This window comes from Apteryx mantelli, chromosome 25 (genome assembly GCF_036417845.1).
Source record: "Apteryx mantelli isolate bAptMan1 chromosome 25, bAptMan1.hap1, whole genome shotgun sequence".
In the NCBI taxonomy this organism is placed as follows: domain Eukaryota; kingdom Metazoa; phylum Chordata; class Aves; order Apterygiformes; family Apterygidae; genus Apteryx; species Apteryx mantelli.
The window spans coordinates 11,763,681-11,785,868 of record NC_090002.1 but is presented as its reverse complement, the minus strand read 5'-3'; the positions used below and the strand labels follow the sequence as shown (position 1 = coordinate 11,785,868).

The window sequence follows — 22,188 nt, the reverse complement described above, 5'->3', positions numbered from 1 at the left end:
CCCGCCGCCCTCACCTGCCGCCTGGGTGAGACGGCCTCCCCCGGGCGCCGCGGGCGCCGCCGGCGCGGCGCGGCGGGGCGGCGGTGCCAGCCCGCTGCCCTCGGGGCTGCCCGCGCCGCCCCGCGCCGCCCCCGCCCTGCATCTGCCTCCGCCTCCCGGCCCCGCCCTGCACCTGCCTCCCGGCTGCCGGCCCCACCCCGCCCCGCGCAGCCCCGCCCCCGCCCTGCACCTGCCTCCCGGCTGCCGGCCCCGCCCCGCCCCCGCCCCACCCCGCCCCGCGCAGCCCCGCCCCCGCCCTGCACCTGCCTCCCGGCTGCCGGCCCCGCCCCTCCGTCCGCCCCGCCCCGCCCCGCCCCGCGCCGGCCACTGGGGCCGCGCCGCGCCGCGCCGCGCCGGGAGCTGCTGCCGGAGCCGGCGCCCGCCATGGGCACGGGGCGCGAGGGGATGCGTTGCATCAAGATCCTGCTCTTCATCTTCAACCTGACCTTCTGGGTGAGCGCCGCGCTGGGCGGAGCGGGGCCGGGCGGGTCGGGCCCTGCGGGAGGAGCCCCTGACTGCCACGGGGTCCCGACCTGCCGGGCAGGCTGCAGCCGGCATGGTGTTGGGGGCCTGTCGCAGCACAGCAGAGCCCCACGGCGCTGCCCCCTGCTTTGAGGAGGTCTGCGGACCCCTCAGAGGAGCACTGCATAATAGGCTACCTAAGGTTGCATTGCAAGAGTAGCCCGCCAGTGCTCTTGACTTCTACTCTCTTTTATAAAGATGCATCTCTTCCTAGGAAAGTACAAACTTGATATAAGAAGACAGTACTGAGCAGAGAGAACATCTTTCTTAACTTAGTTTAAAACAGTGACCGTTTCCCCAAAAGCATAAATTTTCAAACAACAGGAGGCCGTTAGAGGATCTCCCAGCATCCCAAGCAGCGCGTTGCAGCGGAACACCACTTCTTCACAGCATCAAGTTGCTTTTTAACAATGTAATTTCAAACAGTGAGCCAACAGCTTCTACTTTTACAAACTCATCCTGAGAGACGAAGTCCTTGCATAATACTGCACTTTGCTGAGCACTGCCCTAATGTGTCACTGAAACAGTGTTCTGTTGGACACAGTCCTGGGCAACCTGCTCTAGCTGACACTGCTCGAGCAGGGGTTTGGACCAGATGATCTCCAGAGGTCCCTTCCAACCCTAACTATTCTGTGATTCTATTTATTGCAACACCCTAATGAGATCAGAGAAAGTTATGCCCACTTATCACACCTTCTTAACAGTCACAGTGCCACAGCACAACTTAATTCAAGCTACCTTACTTCTTTCTTTCACTTTCCTTCATGCTGCCAGTTTCACATTGTGAACTTTTCAGTTTCACATTGGAAAATAATCAGAACTGTGTGGGGGGTTTATGTCTTTTTTCCTTCTGATTATCTGTTTAAAAAAAAGTCATAAAATATTCCTGTTCAGCCTCTTTGGAGCAAGCAATTTTGGGATTTTGTCTCCTTTATGCTTTAAACACAGTTAAACCAAACGCTTTTCCCTCTTGGTGACAGCTCTGCAAGCTCCAAGTACACAGAGCTGCTGTGCTTCAAGCTCTGTGAGCAGAGCTTGCAGCTGCAAGTCAGCAGAAGGACAAAGCTTTGCGTTATGTTGTTTCACAGAAGTGACAATTACTGTGTTTTGTTATCTGCATTTACATTGAGAAGGAAGAAACCATCTCCTCAGTTGGATTCGGGCGTTCATTTCAAACATATCCAAGCTACCAGAGTCACTTAGAAGCCTGGACTGACAGGAAGGGACTTGAGCTGCCTGCCTAGTGTGCTCTGGCAGTCCCAAGGCTGAGCCCCTGCTTGCAGTAGGCGAGTTCCCAGGGCCATGACCAGGGGTGTGGGGGGATGGGGGGCAACTCCTGTTCTCTGAGCCACAGCTCATTTTGTTTTTCACCTTCTGTGAGGAAAGCTGTGATCCTGAGCTGTTCAGCTATATGCTTTCCTGCCTTCTTTGCTTGCTGTAGCTATGCTGGCTATTTCAAGTGTGGGGAAATGCAGGACAGACTCAAAAACACCACAGCAAGCTGCTAAGGATGTGGTAAGCAAGTATTTTGTGAACCTCATTCCGGTTGGGCAGTAGCTGCAGAACTAGGCTCTGGGCCTCCACCAGTAGAGTTGGAGAGCATTGCGCCTGGCCCTGCAAGGTGCTGAAACTGTCTGCCAGCACACACACCATTGCCTGGTAGGTTTATAAATGTGCCTGGCACATGATGGGTTTGAGATCATTAGCTACAGATGTTTCCCCTCATCTAACATGCCTTGACACTCCTTTTTGTTCTAGACTTGCTTGCATTTAAGGGAATTCTTCCTTGCATTTGACAGCATCAGTCACTTCTTTGTCAGACATTTCTGTGACCCAAGGTACTGTACACTGTAATCCTCTTACATCCTAGTTTTGATAGGGAGTCCCACAGTGATTTATAGGAAAAATATCCTGTCATAATTGATCCAAATATGCTTAACTTCAGCACATCTCTAAGAGCAGTAAAGACCTCTCTCTTCTTTCTGGATAAGCCTCTAAACAGAACCCTTCTCACAATTCAACAGCAGCAGCAATTCTGAAATGGCCAGACTGTCACCTACAGTTTGGTATGATGATGAGTTAGAGGTCCAACTGGTGCCTCCACAGCATCATGTATCTCATGACCCTGGAGCTGGAACAGTGATGCATACAGGGGGAGAGGGCACTTCTCAGCCCAAATGGCTGCTATTTAGCCCTAGAACAGCGATGAGGGTTGAAAAAAGTCAGTGAAATTACTTCTGTCCTAAAAGTCTGGTGTGTGTCAAGCCAGCAGGGCTCAACTGCTGGCAGGCAGCACTTCCCCAGACAAGGGTTTTACTACAGAATATTGTCTTCAATCCAGGCCCAGGCCTGGAGTGGCACTGGCCTCCTGCACCCTGGCTGACTGCAATGCAGTTCTAGGGGTTAGGAAGGAGGGCAGAGTGTACCCTGCTGGTTTTGCAGCTTCTCTGTTCTTCTCATGCGCACTCACTCCCCCACCTCCCACCCTGCTCCATTCTCTATTGCAGTTCAGGACAAGTTTTGATGACTAAAAGAGCTTATATATAAGGTTTGAAAATCACCAGTGAATTGAGCTGAAAGAAAGATGCACATTGTTCTATGATAGGAATTCAATGTTATCAAATACTAGCAAGAGGTCCCTGAATTTTCTGATGGCACAGTCCTTAGCTGTGGGGTTTCAAGAAAGTACAAGGTTCCAGTGACCCTTCTTTGATGCCCTCCAGCCAACGGGCATTAAAGTATTAACTGGTGTATTTATTTTCCAGCTGGCAGGATTGGCTGTCATTGCCTTTGGTCTGTGGCTGCGGTTTGGTGGGGTTATGGCAGAGTTTGCTTCAGACAAAAGATCTCCAGAGTATTTCTTCATGGGTAAGTTACAGTGCCTGTGCTGACAGCAGCTGTCAGACTTGCTTTCATCCTGGGGCATGCAACACACCCCACACATTAAATTAAATGAAGGCCAACAATTCCTGAGTCGAACTGCACAGAAGCGGGCATTGTGGCGCTGTGTATCATGTGGGTGATGGCTTTCTTCATTTCTCTTCTTGGCATCAGCTTCCTTAGGCCAGCCTAGTTGAACTCTTCTCTCAGACCTGATCCAATCCTTACATATGATTTTGTAAGTGAATTGTTCTGATACTGCTGGAATAGAAGTTGAGAGGGGTGCGAGATAGGGCTCACCAATATACCCTTCCAGAGCTTCTGTGCAGCTGCTAGCCAACAGAACAATGGTGACAGTGTCACTCCTGAATGTTTCCACTACCAGTGCCACAGTAAGACTTTTGCTCATCAGTTCTCCCTGTGTCTGCACACAGAGGCCCTCAGTTTGGTTTTGGGAATCAAAGCAAACCCTTCCATGGCTGAAAAGTAAAACTGCAGTGTACAGTCGTCTCAGGAACTGTTCATCCAACCTAGGCAGGAATTGGCCAGCTCCCCAAGCCTAGAGAGCTGGTGGTATTGGTCACATCTGATTTTAGGAATTTAAAATATTTTTCTTCTCCTTAGGAATTCCAGTTGGGTTTTCTGGAAATGCCACCTGTTACATGTCTATAGATATCTTTAAACAGCAGCTGTCTAGGACTGCCAGCAACTGCATTGCTCCATCCATTGGCAATTGCAACTTGTCTTTACATTATAAGAGTCAGGATTTTTTCTGTTTTAATATATTACCCCTCAGGATGAACTCACCCAATAAAATCCAATTCGTACATTCATTCTTGCCATCTACATATGCCAAGTGTTAATGACTCCTGTCCTGCCTTGTCCATCAAGCCACCCTGACAGAGGAGCAGCTGGAGAGCTCCAGGGAAGAGAAAATCTTGGCTGTGAACATAAAAGGATTAAATACAGGCATTACTGGAGGCATTGACTGCTTGCCACAAATGAAAGTTGAGCCAGGGTGTCCTATAGCAGTCAGTTACCCATCACAGGACTATTAACTGGGCTGTGCGGTTACTTTAAATACCCCCTTTGTCTTTATGTAGACCTTGACTCTTGACACACATCAGTCCTAACTCAAAGCTTTTTTGTTACATGCAACAGGGCCAGAGACACTTAGCAAACTGTACAATACTGTGGGAACAGACGGGTAGAGTATTATGTCCAGCGAAGCTTCTGTGGGAAATTAGGAGGCAGAATAAAACCATTTAGATAGAAATTTGGCTGGGACATCCAGGTTACTGTAAAATACCCTGTGGCATCTTTACTGACCCAGAGAGCTAGGATGTATGGTTTACTTGTTCTCTTCTATTTGAGCTGCTACTTTAGCAGTATGTTGGACCATCACTTCATCTCCAGATCCAGTTTATGCTTGCTGAATTCCCTGTGCTGTATCTTGGAACTCTTCCCTGCCTCATGTTCTTATGTTTGACCCAGGAGATTCAACAAGACAGAAGGATGTTCTGGCCTTCACAATCATTGTTGGCTTGTTAGAAGCCTGTGATATGAATAAGCACCATAGTTGTTTCACAGCTTTGCAGGGCAGAATGTAGTGCTGGGTAAATAAGATTTTCTTTGGTTCACATGTATTTAGATCTCTGAAAGGTTTAATCTGCTTCAGTCCTGAACAGGAATTACAAAAGCTACTCAGAGATGTTCACTCTAGGAGCCTCGAAGTCTTGGGGAATGTTCTTGTAAAAGTTAGTTATATACCATGCCATTCAAGTATTGTTGGGCTGATTCTCACAGGTTATTTATAGAGCTGTACGCTGTAATATGTAACCACTAGCAGAGGAAGTGCTAAGGAACAGGACATAAATATGATGAGAAATCTTTCGAACTTGCAGTCTTGACTGAACTCTACAGCAAACTTTTGCCTCTCTCTAATAATAGGCATTGTGTTCTGAGTGGAGTGTGCTTGTTAAAGAAAAACGAAACAAAAAATTTTCTGCTCCCCTTCCTCATTACTAATCATGCTAAATGCTGTTGTGACTTCTGAGCGTCTGATGGGGCAGCCAGTGCTGTCAGAAGTTTGAGGCTGTTAATGACCTCTGACTAAGGCTGTGGTAAAGGAACAGTGATAAGTTCAGCGCCAGTGTTTCTTTTTGCAGCAGACAAAGCTGCACTTGAGAGTCATGCTCAAGTTCTTTAACTCTGTAGATTCCAGCTCTGAGTCTCCCTTGACATTAGTGCATTGGGCCCTTCTCAAGGAGCTTCTAGGAGTCTTGTTTACTCAGCTCTGTGTGTTTGCTCTGTACCATGCATTCTGGGTGACAGCCAGGATTTTGCATAGCAATTCTTAATATGAATAAGGCTGCAATACACAAGGATCAGCTGCCCAGAGGGCTGAAAGAGAAAGCAGATCATCAGTATGACTTGGCAATATAAACACAGGGCCATACATTTCAAAATCATTTCTATAGCTCTGTTTCACTGAACTCTGTGGCTGCTTTGTGATAACTCAAGCCTCTGTGATCAGATCAGCTCCAATGCAGTGTTTGGAAAAACCTTCAGCTGCATTCAGAGTTTGCTTTGTAGGCTGAAGCACTGTCCAGGATCACTGTCTTGCAGATAACGTCTCCTTTTCTTGATTCCAAAGAGCAGCGCATTCTGCTCTTTTTATACCTGGATTGAGCTGCCAGCTGTATCCAACTGGTTTCTTTCTTGTGCTCACTTCTCTTTTTCCCTCCTGGATCTGAAAATTTGTTTTAGTTTAAAATAATTGATAATTACATCCTTGCATTTTCCATTAGGCCAGAATGAGTCTCCTCAAACAGCCTTGTCCTTTACTAGCAGTCCATCTGCCTTTCTGCCCCCGGAATAATTTTAGCCACAACTTGCCAACCAAGCCTGTTCATCTTTTCCAGCCACTGAAATATTTCTGTCAGTTTGAGAACAACTTGCATGCAGCAGTGCCAAGGTCAAGCACATATGTGTCGTTAGTTTTCTGTTGCTTGTGGTTTTGTTTTCAGTGATCCATATTCCTCACTGCAGTTAGCAGTTTTTAAACTTACAAGCGTGGAACGGGAATCCTTTGTCCCATGCAGTCTCCCGCTGCTCTACCGAGTGTATCCCATGCTGGAGCTGAAGACAAGTTTCCAACTGCATACAAGGAGCAGCCTCCTAAAATTCTCTCCCTCCAGCCCCCCAGTTCTGAAGTTCCCACTGCATTGGCAGACATAACAGTACTTGTATGTTGGAACATCTCATAATGTTTTTTGTGCTTGTGCTTCAAAGTGGTGAGGCAAAACTGCAGCTTTCCTGTTCCTTTTGCAGTTCAGCTCTGGTAGATTTCATATATTCCTCTCTCAACCATTCTTCAGGAGAAAAAAAAAAAGGATAATTACAGCAAAGGTCAATAGCTGAGCAGTCACCTCTTTCATCTGAGTTGTCTGTGACATTGTACTGACCAGATGGAGCAAAGGTCCGTAGAAAAAAGGGAATTCCCTCGGATTCTTCCTCATTCTTGAGACTCCTGTGCCAAGAGTCTGGTGAGTTTTTACTGGGCAGGAAAGCATATAACAGTCAGGAGGGAAAGAGAGGTGCTTTTATGAACCCAAGACGTCAGCATTGCTGTCTCACAGTTAATTGGTTCTGAATTAGTTCTTTGTACTCGTGCTGTTCTTAAATTTAAGAATACTTAAAGCACACGTGACGACAGAGTACCTGCTGAGTGAAAGTTCAGCATTTGTGAAGAAAAAACTAATGCAGGGACTTCTCAAGGAACAGTTCAAGATACTGCCTCTTCCCTTTTTGCATTTGGTGGATGAGGATGAAAGTCTGTTTTGGCTCCATGGAGAACAGAGAACACGGAGGACAAACTCTGTGAGTTTCTAATACGTGAAGTGCCTAGGGTCACATCACTGCCAGTTACAGTAAACAATGAAATGTATGTACCCTACAAGCCTCAACCATGAAGGGTAACAAAAACTACTGAAAGTGAATGAATCAACCTGGATGACTTTCTCACAGTTTCAGAACTGAAGCATTGTTTCTCCTGCACAGCCAGAGCTCACAATCTTTCTCCTATGCTATGCTCTTTTTGCTCCAGTTCCCTGATCCAAGCTGTGGTCCAGGCATTCATCAGGGCCAGACCAGTTGTGGGTAAAAGTTTCAGGATGGCTGTGGCTCTTCCCTGGGGTCTGTGAGAGTGTGAGTGATCATTCTGGCTTTGAAAGGTGCAGTTAAATGGTGCATGCCTTAGGATATGAAGTCATGTCTGGAGCTGAAAGATATTAGTAGTTTTTCTCCATAGTAGTGGGTGCCCACACAAGCAGGAGTTGGCCAGCAGTTAAGTCCATGTGAATTCTCTGCAATTCTCTGTTCCTATGCCTGGTTCTGTTATAGTTCTGTTCATGTATTTTGGGGTCAAGCACTATACTCTTAGTCAGCAATATTCTCTCTCCAAGATCCAGAGCCCCATAAATTCTATCAGCTTTTAAAATAAGAGCTGTTGGCAAAGTAGCCTCTGTGCAGCCATGCAATACCAAAAGTGGTGTGTCAAGCAGTCCTGCCATCATGTGTATGGGACCTCACAGAGGCTTTTAGTCTGTACTTAAGACTTAAGCAATGAACTTATCTGTCTTTCTTCCTGTCATCTTATGCGCAGGTCCCTTCTTCTGCAGTTAAGGAAGAGAGGTATAGAAGAGGCTGATTACTATTTCCTGACTGGAAAACAAAAGCTGCTGCACTAGAAATTTGTTTAAACAAATGACACAAAATCAAAAAAAAAACTTATTCAAAATGAAAGCTGTTGCAAAGTCCTCAGTTTCTGTGCTGTCACTTGCTCCTTTTTAGGAGCAAGTAGCTCCTAAAAGCCAGTATCCTGCCTGGCAGAGTATAAGGCAAGGCCACCACAAAGTCAGAGTTCTAACAAAGCAAGCTAATTAAACCAAGTAGAACAATCTGTCCAGCTACCTCAGATTGATTGCTTTCTGTTTGCAATATGCTGAAAATCAGGAGGCATTTAATTTTTTAATGAGTCACTTAAACATGACAATGTGTTTTAAACTATCCTTTTTTCCCGGTAAATTGTCTTCACCTTTCTCCCACCTCACTCTCTTCATGTGCAACTACCTAAAAGCTAGCCAGTTCCACATAGCAACAGCAATTGAACTGACAGTTATGCCATTTCCTTCTTTGACTTCTATAACTCACCCTTTTCTCTAGGCAACTGCAGGTCACCCTAGTGCCCTGTCTGGCCTGTTATTTCCAACTCCTACATGTGTTTCTCATCTTTTCCAACCGTGCATTTGCACTACTTGTTTCTTGGTGCTCAACTGAGGGATTGAAAGCCTCAGTTCTTCTAGGGAGGAGCACATTTGCCTCAAAGATTGTAATTCACACACAACCTCAGGAAAATCTCTTCAAATCATGTCTGGGTTCTAGGACTCCTGTCATCACTGCCTCTGGATCCCTTATGCCAGGAACAGAGCTGCTTGTTTTCTTGGTGGAGTATGAACAGTCGGCGGCTTGTTCAGTGTTGGTTACTCAGCCCAAAAAAAGAGCAGAACTATTTAAAATGGAAAAAGTGACTGTAGCAGCCAGGTAGAAAAGGAACCCATGTGAAATAAAGCCAGACAGAGAGACACTGTGCCTTTGTCTTCTCCTGCTCTTTGCAATAGGCTCTGGACATGAATTTGTATCTCAAAGCTCTCAGTGAGATTTTGGAGAAAACCAACTCTGTGAATGGGTTCTATTCTGGAGTCTAAACTTAGATCTCTACCAGCCTGAGAGGCTGGCAGAGGATAGCTGGTGGCAGTGGTGATGGTTCATGCCTTGTCTGAAATAAGAATGGTTTTAATGCTCACACTAATAGGTTCCTCACTGCCTACTTTGTGTTGTAATGTTTCCTTTCTGCTTCATAAAACATTGGCAGTAAGCGTCCCTGCCAATCATGTAATTCTCTGCAATGGGAACAGAGAGGGTCTGTAGGTCTAAGGACACAGTTGTTACTCTGTCCAAGTGCCATGGGACAAACTATCGAACTAGTTGCATTTCCTTTCAGATTAGTTATGCATAGACTTGCATGTTACCTTGAGATAGGTTTTTAATCACTCTAATGAATAAAGAGCAGATGTCTTGCAGATTTCACTCATCATTTTTCTAACATGAGGCTGATTCCTCCCTCACTCTGATACACATAAAGACATATTGCAGTTAGTAGCTCTAAAACTCCATCTTTCTCTTCTATCTAGCCTAAAATGATGAAATTCTGTATTACTGCTAAGCACAATGGTTTTGTTCATCCACAAATGGCACACAAAATACCCTTTATCCTTCCTGAGGTGCTCCTTCATGCTTGCAGATCTGCTGTCTCCAAGTCCAATCCCAATAGGGTACATGTGCTCACAGCCAGAGAAAACAGTATCTTAAGGAAGAATTCTGTGCCATGAACACAGATGCCAATCAAGATATCTGCTCAGTTGTGACTTTGCTGTTCTCTACTATTTGCAGGCATAGGTTGCTCTGAGATTGCCAGTCAACTTCTTGATTCACTGTCTGTTCCCCTTATAATTGCAAAGCAGAGTCTGCTGGAAAGTGGGAATCCCTCCTGTTGAAATTTTCTTGGGGAATATCCTCATGTGACACTTTCCTTTCAGGAAATAATGATTTTCCCATAGGATGAATAAAAAAATTGAGTGTGTAGAAAAGCTGCTGCTTTAATGCTTTCCAACTTTGTTGTTTGCAGACTGAAACAGTGGCTGAAGTATGGGCTTTTCTCCCTCTCACACTCTGTTTTTCAGCCAGAAGAGAAATCAATTTTTTGTTTGGTGTTCTCTCACTTGATATAGTGTTAAAAATGGAAGTGATCATTTGTCTTCATAGCTTATAAAAATCTGTCTGTGTGTGTTTGTTTTAGCACAGCTAAAAACAAAAAACAGAATATTTTCCCACAGTTAAAAAATAGATAAGCAGCAGGGATTTTCACAAAAAAGGTCAAGAGAATTGTTTTTGTTCAAAAAACTCATTCCTATGAAACTTCATTTTGATCCCCCTGTGTTTATACAGAGGCCCATACTTTCTCCAGTGTCCCTCATAGTTCTCAGTTTGTTGGCTCAAATCAATCAATTTTCTGTTGCATTTTGCACACAGAGTTTAAATCTTTGGAAAGTGCCTCTTCATCCCTTTGACATTCAGGGGCTGAGAGTGACTTGCTTTGTAGGACTTGCATGCAGATGCATTAAATGTTCCCTGAGTTGCGGGCAGCCGCATGCATGGCAGGTTTCTGCCATTTGGTCCCATGTTTGCCCTCTTTAATGTCATACTAATGTGACTGTTCTCAGTATTCTCTCTTCACCTGGTGTCTGTTTCTGTGTGGGATGTGTGGTGCAGAACACCCTGCCAAAGAACTCTAGAGACTAGTAAGTTGTAAAACTCTCTCTCTTCTTCATTAGCAGATAGAGACCAAAGCAGTGACAAAATTAGGAATCAGGAAATGAACAGAGGCAAGAAGAAATAAGAGGAAAAATTTCAAACAGGCCACAAAAATTTGTCTCCTTTCTACCTTGTACTCTTCTACTTTTGTTGCACAAAAAGCTGCAACTAGACAGTCTTCTCAAAATTTTCAATTCAACGAAACAAGCTCTCTACCTTGACCTGACTTGCACACTTCTTTTCAACATGCTGAGCGTTGTGGAGAAGTGTTCTTTGCGTCAGAGGTTCTGGCTAACAAACGTGTTCTACTTTGCGAGTATAAAGCAAGTGTCTTTGTTGTTTCTCTTTCTGCTGTGCTGTGGATGCCAAATTGGAGAGCATGGCAAGGCTCTGTATTTTACAATAGAAGCAGTTATGAACAGGAGATGATTAAGGCTTTGCTTTCCATCCTGCTTTTTTTAAAGGAACAGGGTCTAGTGAAGCTTAGTTACTTTTGACACATGATACTATCCCATAGCAATGAATGAGATTAACACTACCAAACTTCTGAACTTGTCTGCTTCTTTGCTGATTTTAACTGGCCTAACTTGACTGCCATCAGTGGACAATGTCTCTAGGTAAAACTGTGATTCTAAGGGTGCCATAGAAAGTACCATTCTCATCCCTTTCTTTCCCTTCTAAAGAGTTTTGATTTTCAGTTTAGGTCTATTCCTATTACAGAATTTCAGGTGATACCTCCTCCATGCTTCTTAGATTTGGTGAATTTCTCCATTGCTACTTACATCCCCCTGCCCTAGAAAAAGGATTCCTAGCTCCCTGTTTTAGATACTGACACCATCTGGGATGTTTCTGAATCTATTCCTTGGAAATCCTTCCAGAAAAGCATCTTCCAGCTGAGCATACCTGCATCTGGGGACTAAGAATCCTCAGTGCAAGCTGAGAAGTAAGCTGCTCCCTTTGAATTTTTTTCAAGAAACTCTTAAAGTGCCTCCTTCCTGTATAAAAGGTTATGTGTATGTATATATAGTAGTTATTTAAAAACACCTTTAGCTTTGTGGATTTTTTTTTTTTAAGCATCCTCAGTATTTTCCAGCTAGAAATAGCTCTGTGAGTATCAGGAATTACTAGTCCCAGGCTGAGCAAGGACAAACTCTGGAACGAACTCTCCTGAATAGGAGATGGAAGGAGGTGATTTTAAACTCTTGGCTAGCACAACTGAGAGGCTGGGACATGCAGCAAGTTCTGCTTTGTTTAGTGAGTGGTGTGAGAAGTTCTTCCTGTAACACGCCTTAAAAGGGAAGTTCTGATTGAAGTAGCGGTTTAGCTATGAGTCATGCAAGTGAAATGCTAAGTCTGTTTCTCAGACAAGCAAATTCAAATTCCTGAAAGTGGTCTTACCCCTGAGCCTCAAAGAACTTTGTCTTCTCTAGCTAGAAGCAACAAAAAGAAATGGGAAGACTTCTTTCAGAAAAGTCTTCTTAACAGAAAAGTCTCTCTCTCAAGTTGCCCAATAAGTAATTACAGGGACTGAAGTAGGGAGTGACATGCAAAAAAGGGTCCAGGAAACATCTTCATAATTACATGGCATTTGTCACCATGGAGATTTCAAAATGACAGTTCTGGTGTATGGCAAATGAACAGGAGGTACTGCACCTGAGAGAAGTTGCAATTAGTGTGTTTTTCCAATTCACCCTCCACAAGGGGCTGACCTTTATTCCTGACCCATATACATCTTTGTGCCTGCCTCCCTCCCTCCATGAAAGCAACTGCATTGTGAATATGTGTACAAGCATTAGCCTGAAGAATGCTCAGTCCTGGTGAGTCACAAGGTGCTGAATATTAAGATTCTGGAAAATACAGATATGATCCGTCAGCACATTCAGCAGCAAATCCCACTTATCTGTCATCTCAGAGCTGGCAAAGCCATATTAATTAAAATTACTTGGTCAGTATTTAGCACAACGTGCTCTTCACTGGCTATCCTTGCTACAAGAAAGGTATGGGACAAGGAGGAATGGGAGGGGAGAAGAATCACAAGAGGTGGGATGCATATCTGGGTGATATCCAGTGACTGGACAGTGACTACGCAATGAATGGCCAGGCAGAAACCTGCCTTCTTCAAGCAGGCTGCAGCTGTGAGGCAGTCCAAATTAAGTCATGATGATAAGCGCTGAGTGAGTTAATATAATTTTGTATGCATATATGTGGCTAAATCCTCTACACTCACATATTTGTTTTTTCATTTTCCTAGCAATTATTGCAAATTGTCATTAGTAGGGTTTTCTAGTTTAGATTGGGCAAGGGCTGCCAGCAGCTTTGTTAACCCTAAAGATTTGGGTCAGATTTAAAAATAATATTATAAAAAATGTATTTGAAAATACTAAACATTCTCATGAAAATTTTGTGTGGTCAAATCTGAGAGCAGGACTCACTGTGCCCTCTAGTGTGCACAGTCTGTAGCTCCACTGTCCCCTCATAATGGCTTGGGGAGGGAAATGCAGCAGATTTTTCTAGCAGTAGATAGGCATGGCAAGTCTCTGTGTGTCCTCAGCGTTGCCCACACAAGACAAAGACCAGAATTAAAAGGCACTGCGCAGAGCCTTTGATACTTTGGCTGGCACTACACTCAGAGACAGTGCACAAACAGCTGTGGTCTGATGAGAGCTGATGCCACATGCAAGGGTGTGTATTGCCTAAGCATAGATCAAGCAGTTTACATTTACAAGTGAGGAAAGAAGAATTCTGTGCTCTAGTTTCCTTTTGTCCTAGGCAGAGCCCATACAAAAGATAATGCTGGACTTGTGTATTTGCAGCAGCATTATAGGTGCCAGAGATAAGTGCTATTTCCCTTACCCCTACAGTCTTTGTCCTCCCTAGTTCTGAACATAGCTAGGGTCCCAGGTGTGTTACTTTCACTAAGTACAGGGCTATACTGCTATCTCCCATGTTCTATACCTGTTTCAGGCCTGGCCTTTGCTGGCAGTCTCATCCCCAGATAGCTTCATTATCCTCTTAATGCATTTAATCTGATGATCCACAATTTGCTGGACTTTCTTTATCTCATGAAATTTCTCTACACGCACACAACCCATTTGGCCAGTAGCTTCAAGTCCTTTCAGCAACACAGTCCCAGGAAGAAGTTGGCTAAGGTCTGTTATGTACTGCCAGGCAACTGACTGAGCATTGCTGCCAGGTAGCTTACTAAGCTCTGTCCCTGTATAGCGTTACAGCACATTTTCAGCTCCGGGTTTCACAACAGGATTAAGTCCTCTAGCAGCAGTGTTGGATTTTCTTGCCTTATATTCCTCACTGAAGAGCTGTAAAGTAGTTCTGGATGGTTTGGTGTATGTTCTTCCTGGACTGGGCTGCTCTTGGGACAGGAAACCTGAGAGGTGAAAGCCTTCTCATTGGTCTTCATGAGGTTTCCCAAGAATTCTGAAGAAATCATTGGGCTCCTTTTGTGGTGAGAACAACATTTCTGTGTATGTGGGATGTTCTTCGTGAGAGGTAGACTCAGTTGTTGTTTTGGATGCGAATGTGTGGTTTTGACAAAATAGATAGCAGGCTTTGGGAAGAGAAACCTGCTTAAATTCCTGTCTGATTCTGATTTTCCATAGGACTCTATGTATTGGTGGGAGCAGGGGCTCTGATGACCACAGTTGGATTTTTTGGGTGCTGTGGAGCAGCGCGGGAGTCTCAGTGCTTACTTGGAGCAGTAAGTAAAAGGTTTCAAGGGCCTGGTCTGTGCTGGAAAATCATCCAAAAGCATATATTTTGTGTCATTAGTGGAAAGATCTTTGCTGTCCAAGATCTGAAATGTTTCATGTCCTTTTAATGGCTAATTTAACATCTCCAGCTATGGTGCTATTGCAGAGTTTCCATACTTGAAGAAGTTCTATTGCTCATCTCTATGAGGTGTTTCCAGGAACTACCTTCTGTCTTCTCCATTGAACTATCATCTGAGCCACTTCTTTTTCACCTCTGTTTCCATACTACAACAAATCTGACTTGATATCCTTCTCACTGACCCTGCTTACCAGCTTTCTCTATCAGTTACTGCGTGTGCTGTTGAGGCCTGGACAAGGATGAGGGACTGACTGGCAGTCCATATAAAGCACACTTTGCAAAGTAAATTAACATAAGGTTCTCTTCTCCCTCTGCAGTTTTTTGCTTGCTTATTGGTGATATTTGCTGCTGAGGTCACTGCTGGAGTATTTGCCTTTATAGGCAAGAAAGGGGTGAGTAGCAGTCTACTTCTACGGTAAGTTCTGGATTCCTGTGACCAACTGATCTACAGTCTGGGCCATGCATTGGAAGACTTTCCAGGAGACTTTTCCCAGGAAGACCCTCTGACATTCTTATCTGTAGTCAACAAAAAGCTTGTGTTCCCACAAGTCCCATTTCAAAACAGGATGCAGTTTCTGCTCCCCTCTATTAAAGAAAATCTATAGGTGTGATTGAGCATTATGCCCAAGAGAAACATCAAGCAGAACTATATGATAAGGGGGCATAACTTGAGAAAAGTGCAGATAAACTCAAGCAGTGAACTTCTCCAAGTAATGAGTGTTTGACCAAAACACAGAATATAGCATCTGTAGATTCTGCCCCATGCAGAGTCCCTCTGCCGTTGGGCCCCCAAAGCTCCTATCTTTCCTATCATGTCTGCCTCAGTTTACCAGAAATAGTTTCCTGCTCTGGCGGTTGATGACAAGCTGGAAGTTTGCACTGGATTTTGGGTAAGATTTACTTGCCTCTCACTTGAAAAGTCTGATTTCTGCAGGCAATACAGGAAGCCCAGAAAATATATGAAGACATTTATGATGACTATATGAAAAACCCAGAAAAGGTCAACGGGACTATCTATCACTACCACTCAGCTGTGAGTAGCCCTCCTGAGCTTAAACACCTTGTATTATTTCTCTGCTTCACAGTACCTTTTAAAATTCAGAATGTCACCCACTGAGATATGAAAGAATAGAACGGAGAGATGCTTAAACTGAAGCCAGAGGGTCATAACTGTGTTTCCTGACGGCTATGATAGAGTTCTGGGTTTCAGATCCCAAGTGATCCCTGCCTTTGAAAGTGAAAATGGCCAGGCTTTTAAATTTGAGCTAATGCTTCTGGTCTTTGTACAAAAGATGTGACTATTATGACCCTTTTGGATTTTAAAGTCCAAGAATAAATACTCATAAACACAGAGAGAAGTAGAAATATCTGAGCCCATCTCTGCATTTGTCAGACAAAAAAACTGTGTCCAGTGTCCCAGGCCCTACAATATTACCAATAATATTAAGTGGCAAATCCCTTAACTAACGGCACAATACAGAGAAAGAACCAAAAGCACATAATAATGTAACCCAGCTCAGGCCACCCAGAGAGTGTCTAAACCAGATTAGAACCTGTAACTTCCTGAATCCCACTTGAGTTCTTTTTCTATCTACATTGCCTCCCACAGAGATCAAGTCATCCCCCCTGCCTTTGTTGCTCCTTACAGCATTCCCATGTTCTTTATAACAAATATTTCACAACCTCAGACCCTTCTGTCCTTCTCCCACGGCTGTTATTTCTGACCCCAAGAGGAATTCCAAGCATTTTGTAGGAGATATGCAAACAGGAAAAACAAACCCTCTAAAATGCTCTGATTTATCACTGTCTCCAAACCCAGCACTACATTCTGTCTGAAATAAAGATTCCAGCATGTTCTGTTGCCGATTTTGTGTGTTGCCCATACTACTGTATGTGCTATTTGAACTTTCTGCTTTCTCCATTTAACAACTTCTTCTATTTCCTTGGAAGCCAAGGATCTGCATTTCCAAGTGCTTTGTTATGAGACACTATGATAAAAATCCCTTCTGGAAGTTTTTGTCAATCCACTTTTGTCTGTTCACTGTGACTTCAGACATATGAAACTGATTTTTGAGAATTTTGGTCCGTGCAGTTGGAACTCTATCGAAGGTAGCAGTTGATATAGGGGATAAGTTTTGACTTGATCTACATTGTTTCTCTTTGTCATTGCTGACAATTAACTCACTTTCAGTATGAAACAAGCCTATGGTTTCTCCCTTCTTTTGACTCTTCCTCTCTCTCTCTCTCTCTCTCTCTCTCTCTCTCTCTCACATAGCTCCAATGCTGTGGTAAAGATAGTATGGAACAACAAATGGGATTACCCTGTCCAGAAAACATCCAGATGCCAAAGGCAAGTGTCCTCTGTTCTGTTTTTTCTAATGACTTTCCTGTAGACATGTCAGTTTGAAAAACAAATTTCCCTGGTGACAGAGAACAAAGATACCACAGATGGTGGCATCAGGATGACATGAATTTTGTGGCCCAGAGAGGCAGCTGGGTTGAGAGTTTAGTATCCAGTAAGCAGGTGTGGTATTTTGGACAAAAGGCAGTTGGCACCTGATTATTTAAGAGATCCCCATTTCATGTCAATCATTTAAGGAAACATTCTGCAAGTAAGAGAAATGGGAACTTCCTTTTTACCTTGCAAATTCCAGCACGGAAATTCCATATGGAGTAGAGTGGAGGTAGAAGGTAAGTTGGAGGTTGTATTAAACACGTCCGGCCCTCATTTCTGAAGCCTGCTTTGCAGCCTCCCATGGTAGCTGTGATAGTATTATATCATCTGAAAAACAAAGTGGAAAGGATGTAGCAGAATAGAAGTCCTAAATGAAAGGCCCCATGAAAGGCCCCATGAAAGCTGAAATTTGGCAAGTGCCTGTCTTAATCATGCATAGGGACTCCTAACTAGAAGCTTTGTTGTTGTTGAGAAGCATACTGTTGTTTCTATCTTTTGCAGAATCTGCTTGCAGTCTCAACATTAATCTGAAGGGCAAAACCTTTTGATTTAGCATAGCCTGACACAGAAAGGGTTTTAAATTCAGGAAAAACTGATTGTAAGAAGATGACTTGCGCGTGTCAACCTGCACAGGAAAGGGGTAAACAACAGTACATGGAAGTACAGATGTCCCACTAGAAAAGAGAATATGCTATGAAAATTGTCCAACAAAACACAAGGCATAGAAGCAAAAGTTAGGATACTGACTCCAGTAGCCTTTTTCATGTTCATCTGTTGCTTAGTGAGAAGAGTTGACAGAGTTGGTTGGAGTATATTTTTCCAGGAGTAAAAATATTTTAATTTTGTTTTTAATAGAACTGCCTGGTTGAAATCCAGAATGTAATTGATGCTAATCTGCATTTAGTTGGAATTGTTGGAATTGCAATTGCTGGCATCACAGTGAGTACATCCATGCTGTCACTTTCTTTATCTAAATTTGAGCACAGTACCCTGTCCTTTACTCAAAGCTTTGTGGAAAATGTTTTGCAGCAGCTGGTGAGATTCCTCAAAGCTGCAGCTATTCTTATCACTTTCGGTGTGTCCTCTTTCTGGGAATTGCTTACAACTGTGCAAACAGATTTGAGTGACTTCCAGTTTTACTGGTTCATTTTGTGTCCTCAGGTTCGCTCCGGAATATCTAATGGCAATCTCATTTTCTTGTTGTTTTAATAGTAGGAAAGATGTGTGTACATGGACTGAACTGAACAGCAAAAAGCCACAGCGGCATTTCATCTATTCCAAAACAACTGCAAGCATTGATGCTTTTGTCCCTTTGAGGATCCATTCCTTAGATTTCATAAGGAATGGAGAGTATATTCTCTCTCCAATGATCAGTTTTGTACATATTGTGCTAAAGGAATGGGATTTAAACTGCACAGTTTTCAGAACAGTATTTCTCTCCTAAATTTACAGCACCTGGTTAAAGGTAGCTCATTCATCTAATGTCACCAAAGCATCTAACTTTTCTTACACTGCACCTTTTTCCACAAGTGTGTATTGCTGTTTTTCCTAAAGTCTGCTCCTTCACGATGGAGCTGACCAATAGATGTCACCCTGCTGCAGGGATCTGGCAGGAGTGGACAGTCTGTATCAAATGCAGGCTTTAAGAGAGCATTTTCCAGCCTGTGTCTGCCATGACCTCATTCAGATTCAGAAACCAGCAACAGCATGGAGACCCAGAAGATTTGTAAGGAAATACAATTCTAGCTGGTCTGAGGAGCAGCAGGTTCATGGAGTTAGGTGGACACTTTGAAGCAGATGAAGGGATAATGTATGGAGTGGGTAAAGAGGATTTAAACAAGCCTAGATCACTTGAGGTGTGACTTGTATAACGTGATGGTGTACTCAAAAATACAAAGCAACACAAGTGAGACAAAGTTCTGATAATCAGGTTGCTCATCAGGGATACGCTAGAAATATGAGCATCTCATCTATGTCTTCCCATCTTAGATACAGTAGAAGTTATGAAACGATACACTCTTTTAACAGCAGAAACGTGTCACTACATGTTTCCATGCTTGTTTCTAACAAATGGAGTATGGCTGGTCAGCTATCTCTCTTTTCTTAAGAGGGTATGTGGGGAGGGGACGTGACTCATTAGCTTAACTGCATGTTAGTATTGACCATCTCCCATCATCAGCAGTGATGCCTTAACAAGTAGCTGCTAACTCTGCTTTGGAGAATAAACCTGTGGCAAAAATAAATTTTTGGAGACGCTGGCAACAGCCACTGTTCTCTGTTTTTAACATTCCCTCTAGTTAACTGTTGCCTAACATGAATACACTTTTGTATTTAATATATGATCTTGTATAGTAACTGTTAAGAGTTTAGGCTTCTCTGCAAAACTGCCATGCTCACCACCAATTCCATAGACTTGATTCCTCTGGAATCATTCTCTGCTCTTATTCAAAAGTGCCTATGCTGTTCCATGTATAATCATTCTGGAACACAGAACCTTATGGTGCAATACCAGGTGTAACGCCAACAGTCACGATTATTCATGGCAGTACAACTCATGTTAATAATATTAACGTTTGGGGGCTGTTATGCTGACCATAACATTTAGAATATAGATCAATGAAACCAGTGTGGGCAGATAAAATCTTAGCTTTGAGTATCAGTGAGTCTCTTTCATGTTAATTGTCAGATGTCCTGAGATTTGTAGACAGAAGCAGTTGCCTGCTACCCAGCAATGAGGGCCTTCAGATTGTTCTGTTCTGTATACAGACTGGTTTTTATAACTCTTTTGTAAGTGGATCCCTAAATTGCATTCCTTCTCTTCTAGATCTTTGGCATGATATTCAGCATGATTCTCTGCTGTGCGATCCGTAATACAAGAGACATGATCTAAAATTCTCGCTGCACAACTATATCCCAGGAGTCCCACACTAAACTTCACAAGAAGCGCTCTTCTACCCAAGTTAATAATTGTAATACATTTTAATTAGTATTTTAACATACTGAGAAGAAAATATCCCATTAGGTGAGCCGGTGAATTGCATTAGTTATAGGAAAACTGAAATGAACAAAAAAGGGTTTTTAAATGTCCTTTTTAATGAAAAAAACAAAGATGCCATCTAAGACTAATTTGATTTTTAATGTTTGTATACATACAGTTAGGAGTTTACACATCTATAGACATTGTGTAAGCACATACATATCTCTCCTTACAGATACATATGCACATGAGCAGGTATCTGTCTATTCAATACCTTGTTTAGGTAAGTATGGGCAAATGGAATACCTGGTGTGTGCACATTTACTCATGCATATTCTTCTAGAGCCTCACTATGCAAGAGTGTGCACACATCCATAAGCTTACACAGCTTGAAACCCCTTCCCTACGGAGCCCTTTTGCCAAGAATTAGCATAGAACAAATACCATTTTAAAAAAATAATACCCATGATCCATTTTGTTACTATTCTTTCCAAAGCCCAAAGAGAATAGAATTAATAAAATTAGACTTCATAAAAAAAATGTAATGTCTAAGGGCCTGCTCCTGCAAACTTGTATTCATGTAAGTAGACCTGTTGACTTCACTGTCATGCACAGCCTGGACTTTTTTTTTTTTTTTTTTTTTTTAATAAAAAAAGACTGTAACCTTCATACAGATGCAGAAAGCTCCAGGGGAGAAACATGCCCAAGGGTCTCCAGGCTAAATGAAGAAGGGGAAAGAGGAGAAAAGCTGGCAAGATACACAGTCATTTGTGAGTGATCACAGTGCAAAATGTGCTTAAGCTTCCCAAGCTAGCCTGAGACAAAAATCAGTGAGTTAAAGGGGCCACTAAAATTTTTTTCAGCTGTCCCTTTATCCTGCAAGACTCTCTATATGGTACATATGCTAGTGCAGGAGTGGAGCCTGTATCCAGAAAAGCAGCAGCCTTGTCAGATAACCCGTGGAATCTGACTGACTGGTCCATGGTAGCCAGCTAAAGAGTAGAAAGGGTCAGGGAAAGACATGTAGCACTTTAATATCCTCTGTTTCTGCCTCTGTGACTATCACAGCTTCCATGGGGCTCTTACCTCAACCTCTCACCCTTTCTTGTGGGTGTAAGGCAGAAAAGGTAGGTAGGACATTTTTACAGAGCCATAAAGTAAATTTTCGTACTGGCAGTTATATATTGCATGATGGATATAAAAATTACACTGTATTCTTGAAATACCTCAGGGCTTGTGTTTACATAGGTTTTTTAATATTTTTATTTTTCTATTTTTCGTATTTATTCATATGAGAATGTTCCTTTTAAAACAGCCTAGAAAGGTTCTCCCCAGAAGGGGAAAATCAATTACATCAAGGGCTCAAAATCTCATAATTTTTGGCTTTTTCCAGGTAATTCACCATTTCAGGGAATAATTTTCCCCAAGTAGATGTTTTTACGAAGTGAGGCTGTGCTAGTAATGTTCACATAGCAGCTATTTCTCTCTTATTATTACTAGTTCAGATTTCTGATGCAGTTGTGATTAGATTCTCTTATGTTCCATATTAAGAGAGTGGGTATGTTGGGGAAGAGTTTAACTTAATTATACATCTCAGTGAAATGGTCCATGACTTCTAACAGGACTGTGCATTTACAAGTCATGGAGTCTTTACTCCATTGAAACATAATGGAAGAAATGGGACTTCAGAAAATGTGTCCATTCCAGTGCACGTTTGTATGGAATATGCATCCCTTGTGTTGTTCATCTCTCCTGTTTCCAAAGAAACTCAAACTCCTATCACTTTTCTGTTACTTCAGCATTGGAAAGTGTGCTGCTCTTTCATGTTTCCTATTTAATTGACACTTCTTGCTTTCTTTTACATGGATCTCCTTTCTCTTTGCAAATTGTTCAACCACAAACTGTGACTATTCAGTAACAGTGAGACAGCTGTGCACTAAAAGCAAGAGCAGCTGAGTATGCAGGAGGCACTGCCAAGTGTGCAATTTCCAGGCTTAGCTTCAGGTTCCCAGCTGAAAGGGAGACCATATATCAT

The 22,188-nt window shown here is 43.1% G+C and overlaps 1 protein-coding gene across 2 annotated transcripts; it reads left to right on the top strand.

The window, feature by feature from the left end:
* The first annotated feature begins 381 nt into the window (after positions 1-381).
* TSPAN2 (tetraspanin 2) lies at positions 382-20,769 on the top strand. Of its 2 annotated transcripts, none has more exons than XM_013943554.2 (8): positions 382-492; positions 3,327-3,429; positions 14,493-14,590; positions 15,039-15,113; positions 15,656-15,754; positions 16,997-17,071; positions 18,032-18,115; positions 20,001-20,769. In XM_013943554.2, exons 1-8 carry the CDS (start codon positions 424-426, stop codon positions 20,064-20,066), a joined length of 669 nt encoding a protein of 222 aa, XP_013799008.2. In that variant the 5' UTR covers positions 382-423; the 3' UTR covers positions 20,067-20,769. The 2 variants fall into 2 exon arrangements, with proteins under 2 accessions (XP_013799008.2, XP_067166597.1); XM_067310496.1 differs by lacking the exon at positions 20,001-20,769 and adding an exon at positions 18,389-18,610.
* Positions 20,770-22,188: the final 1,419 nt, after the last annotated feature.

Coding starts and splice junctions, on each gene's coding strand:
- TSPAN2 (XM_013943554.2), top strand. CDS start 424: ATGGGCACGGGGCGCGAGGGGATGCGTTGCATCAAGATCCTGCTCTTC. Junction 3,430..14,492: donor TCCAGAGTATTTCTTCATGG/GTAAGTTACAGT, acceptor GATTTTCCATAG/GACTCTATGTATTGGTGGGA. Junction 18,116..20,000: donor TTGCAATTGCTGGCATCACA/GTGAGTACATCC, acceptor CTTCTCTTCTAG/ATCTTTGGCATGATATTCAG.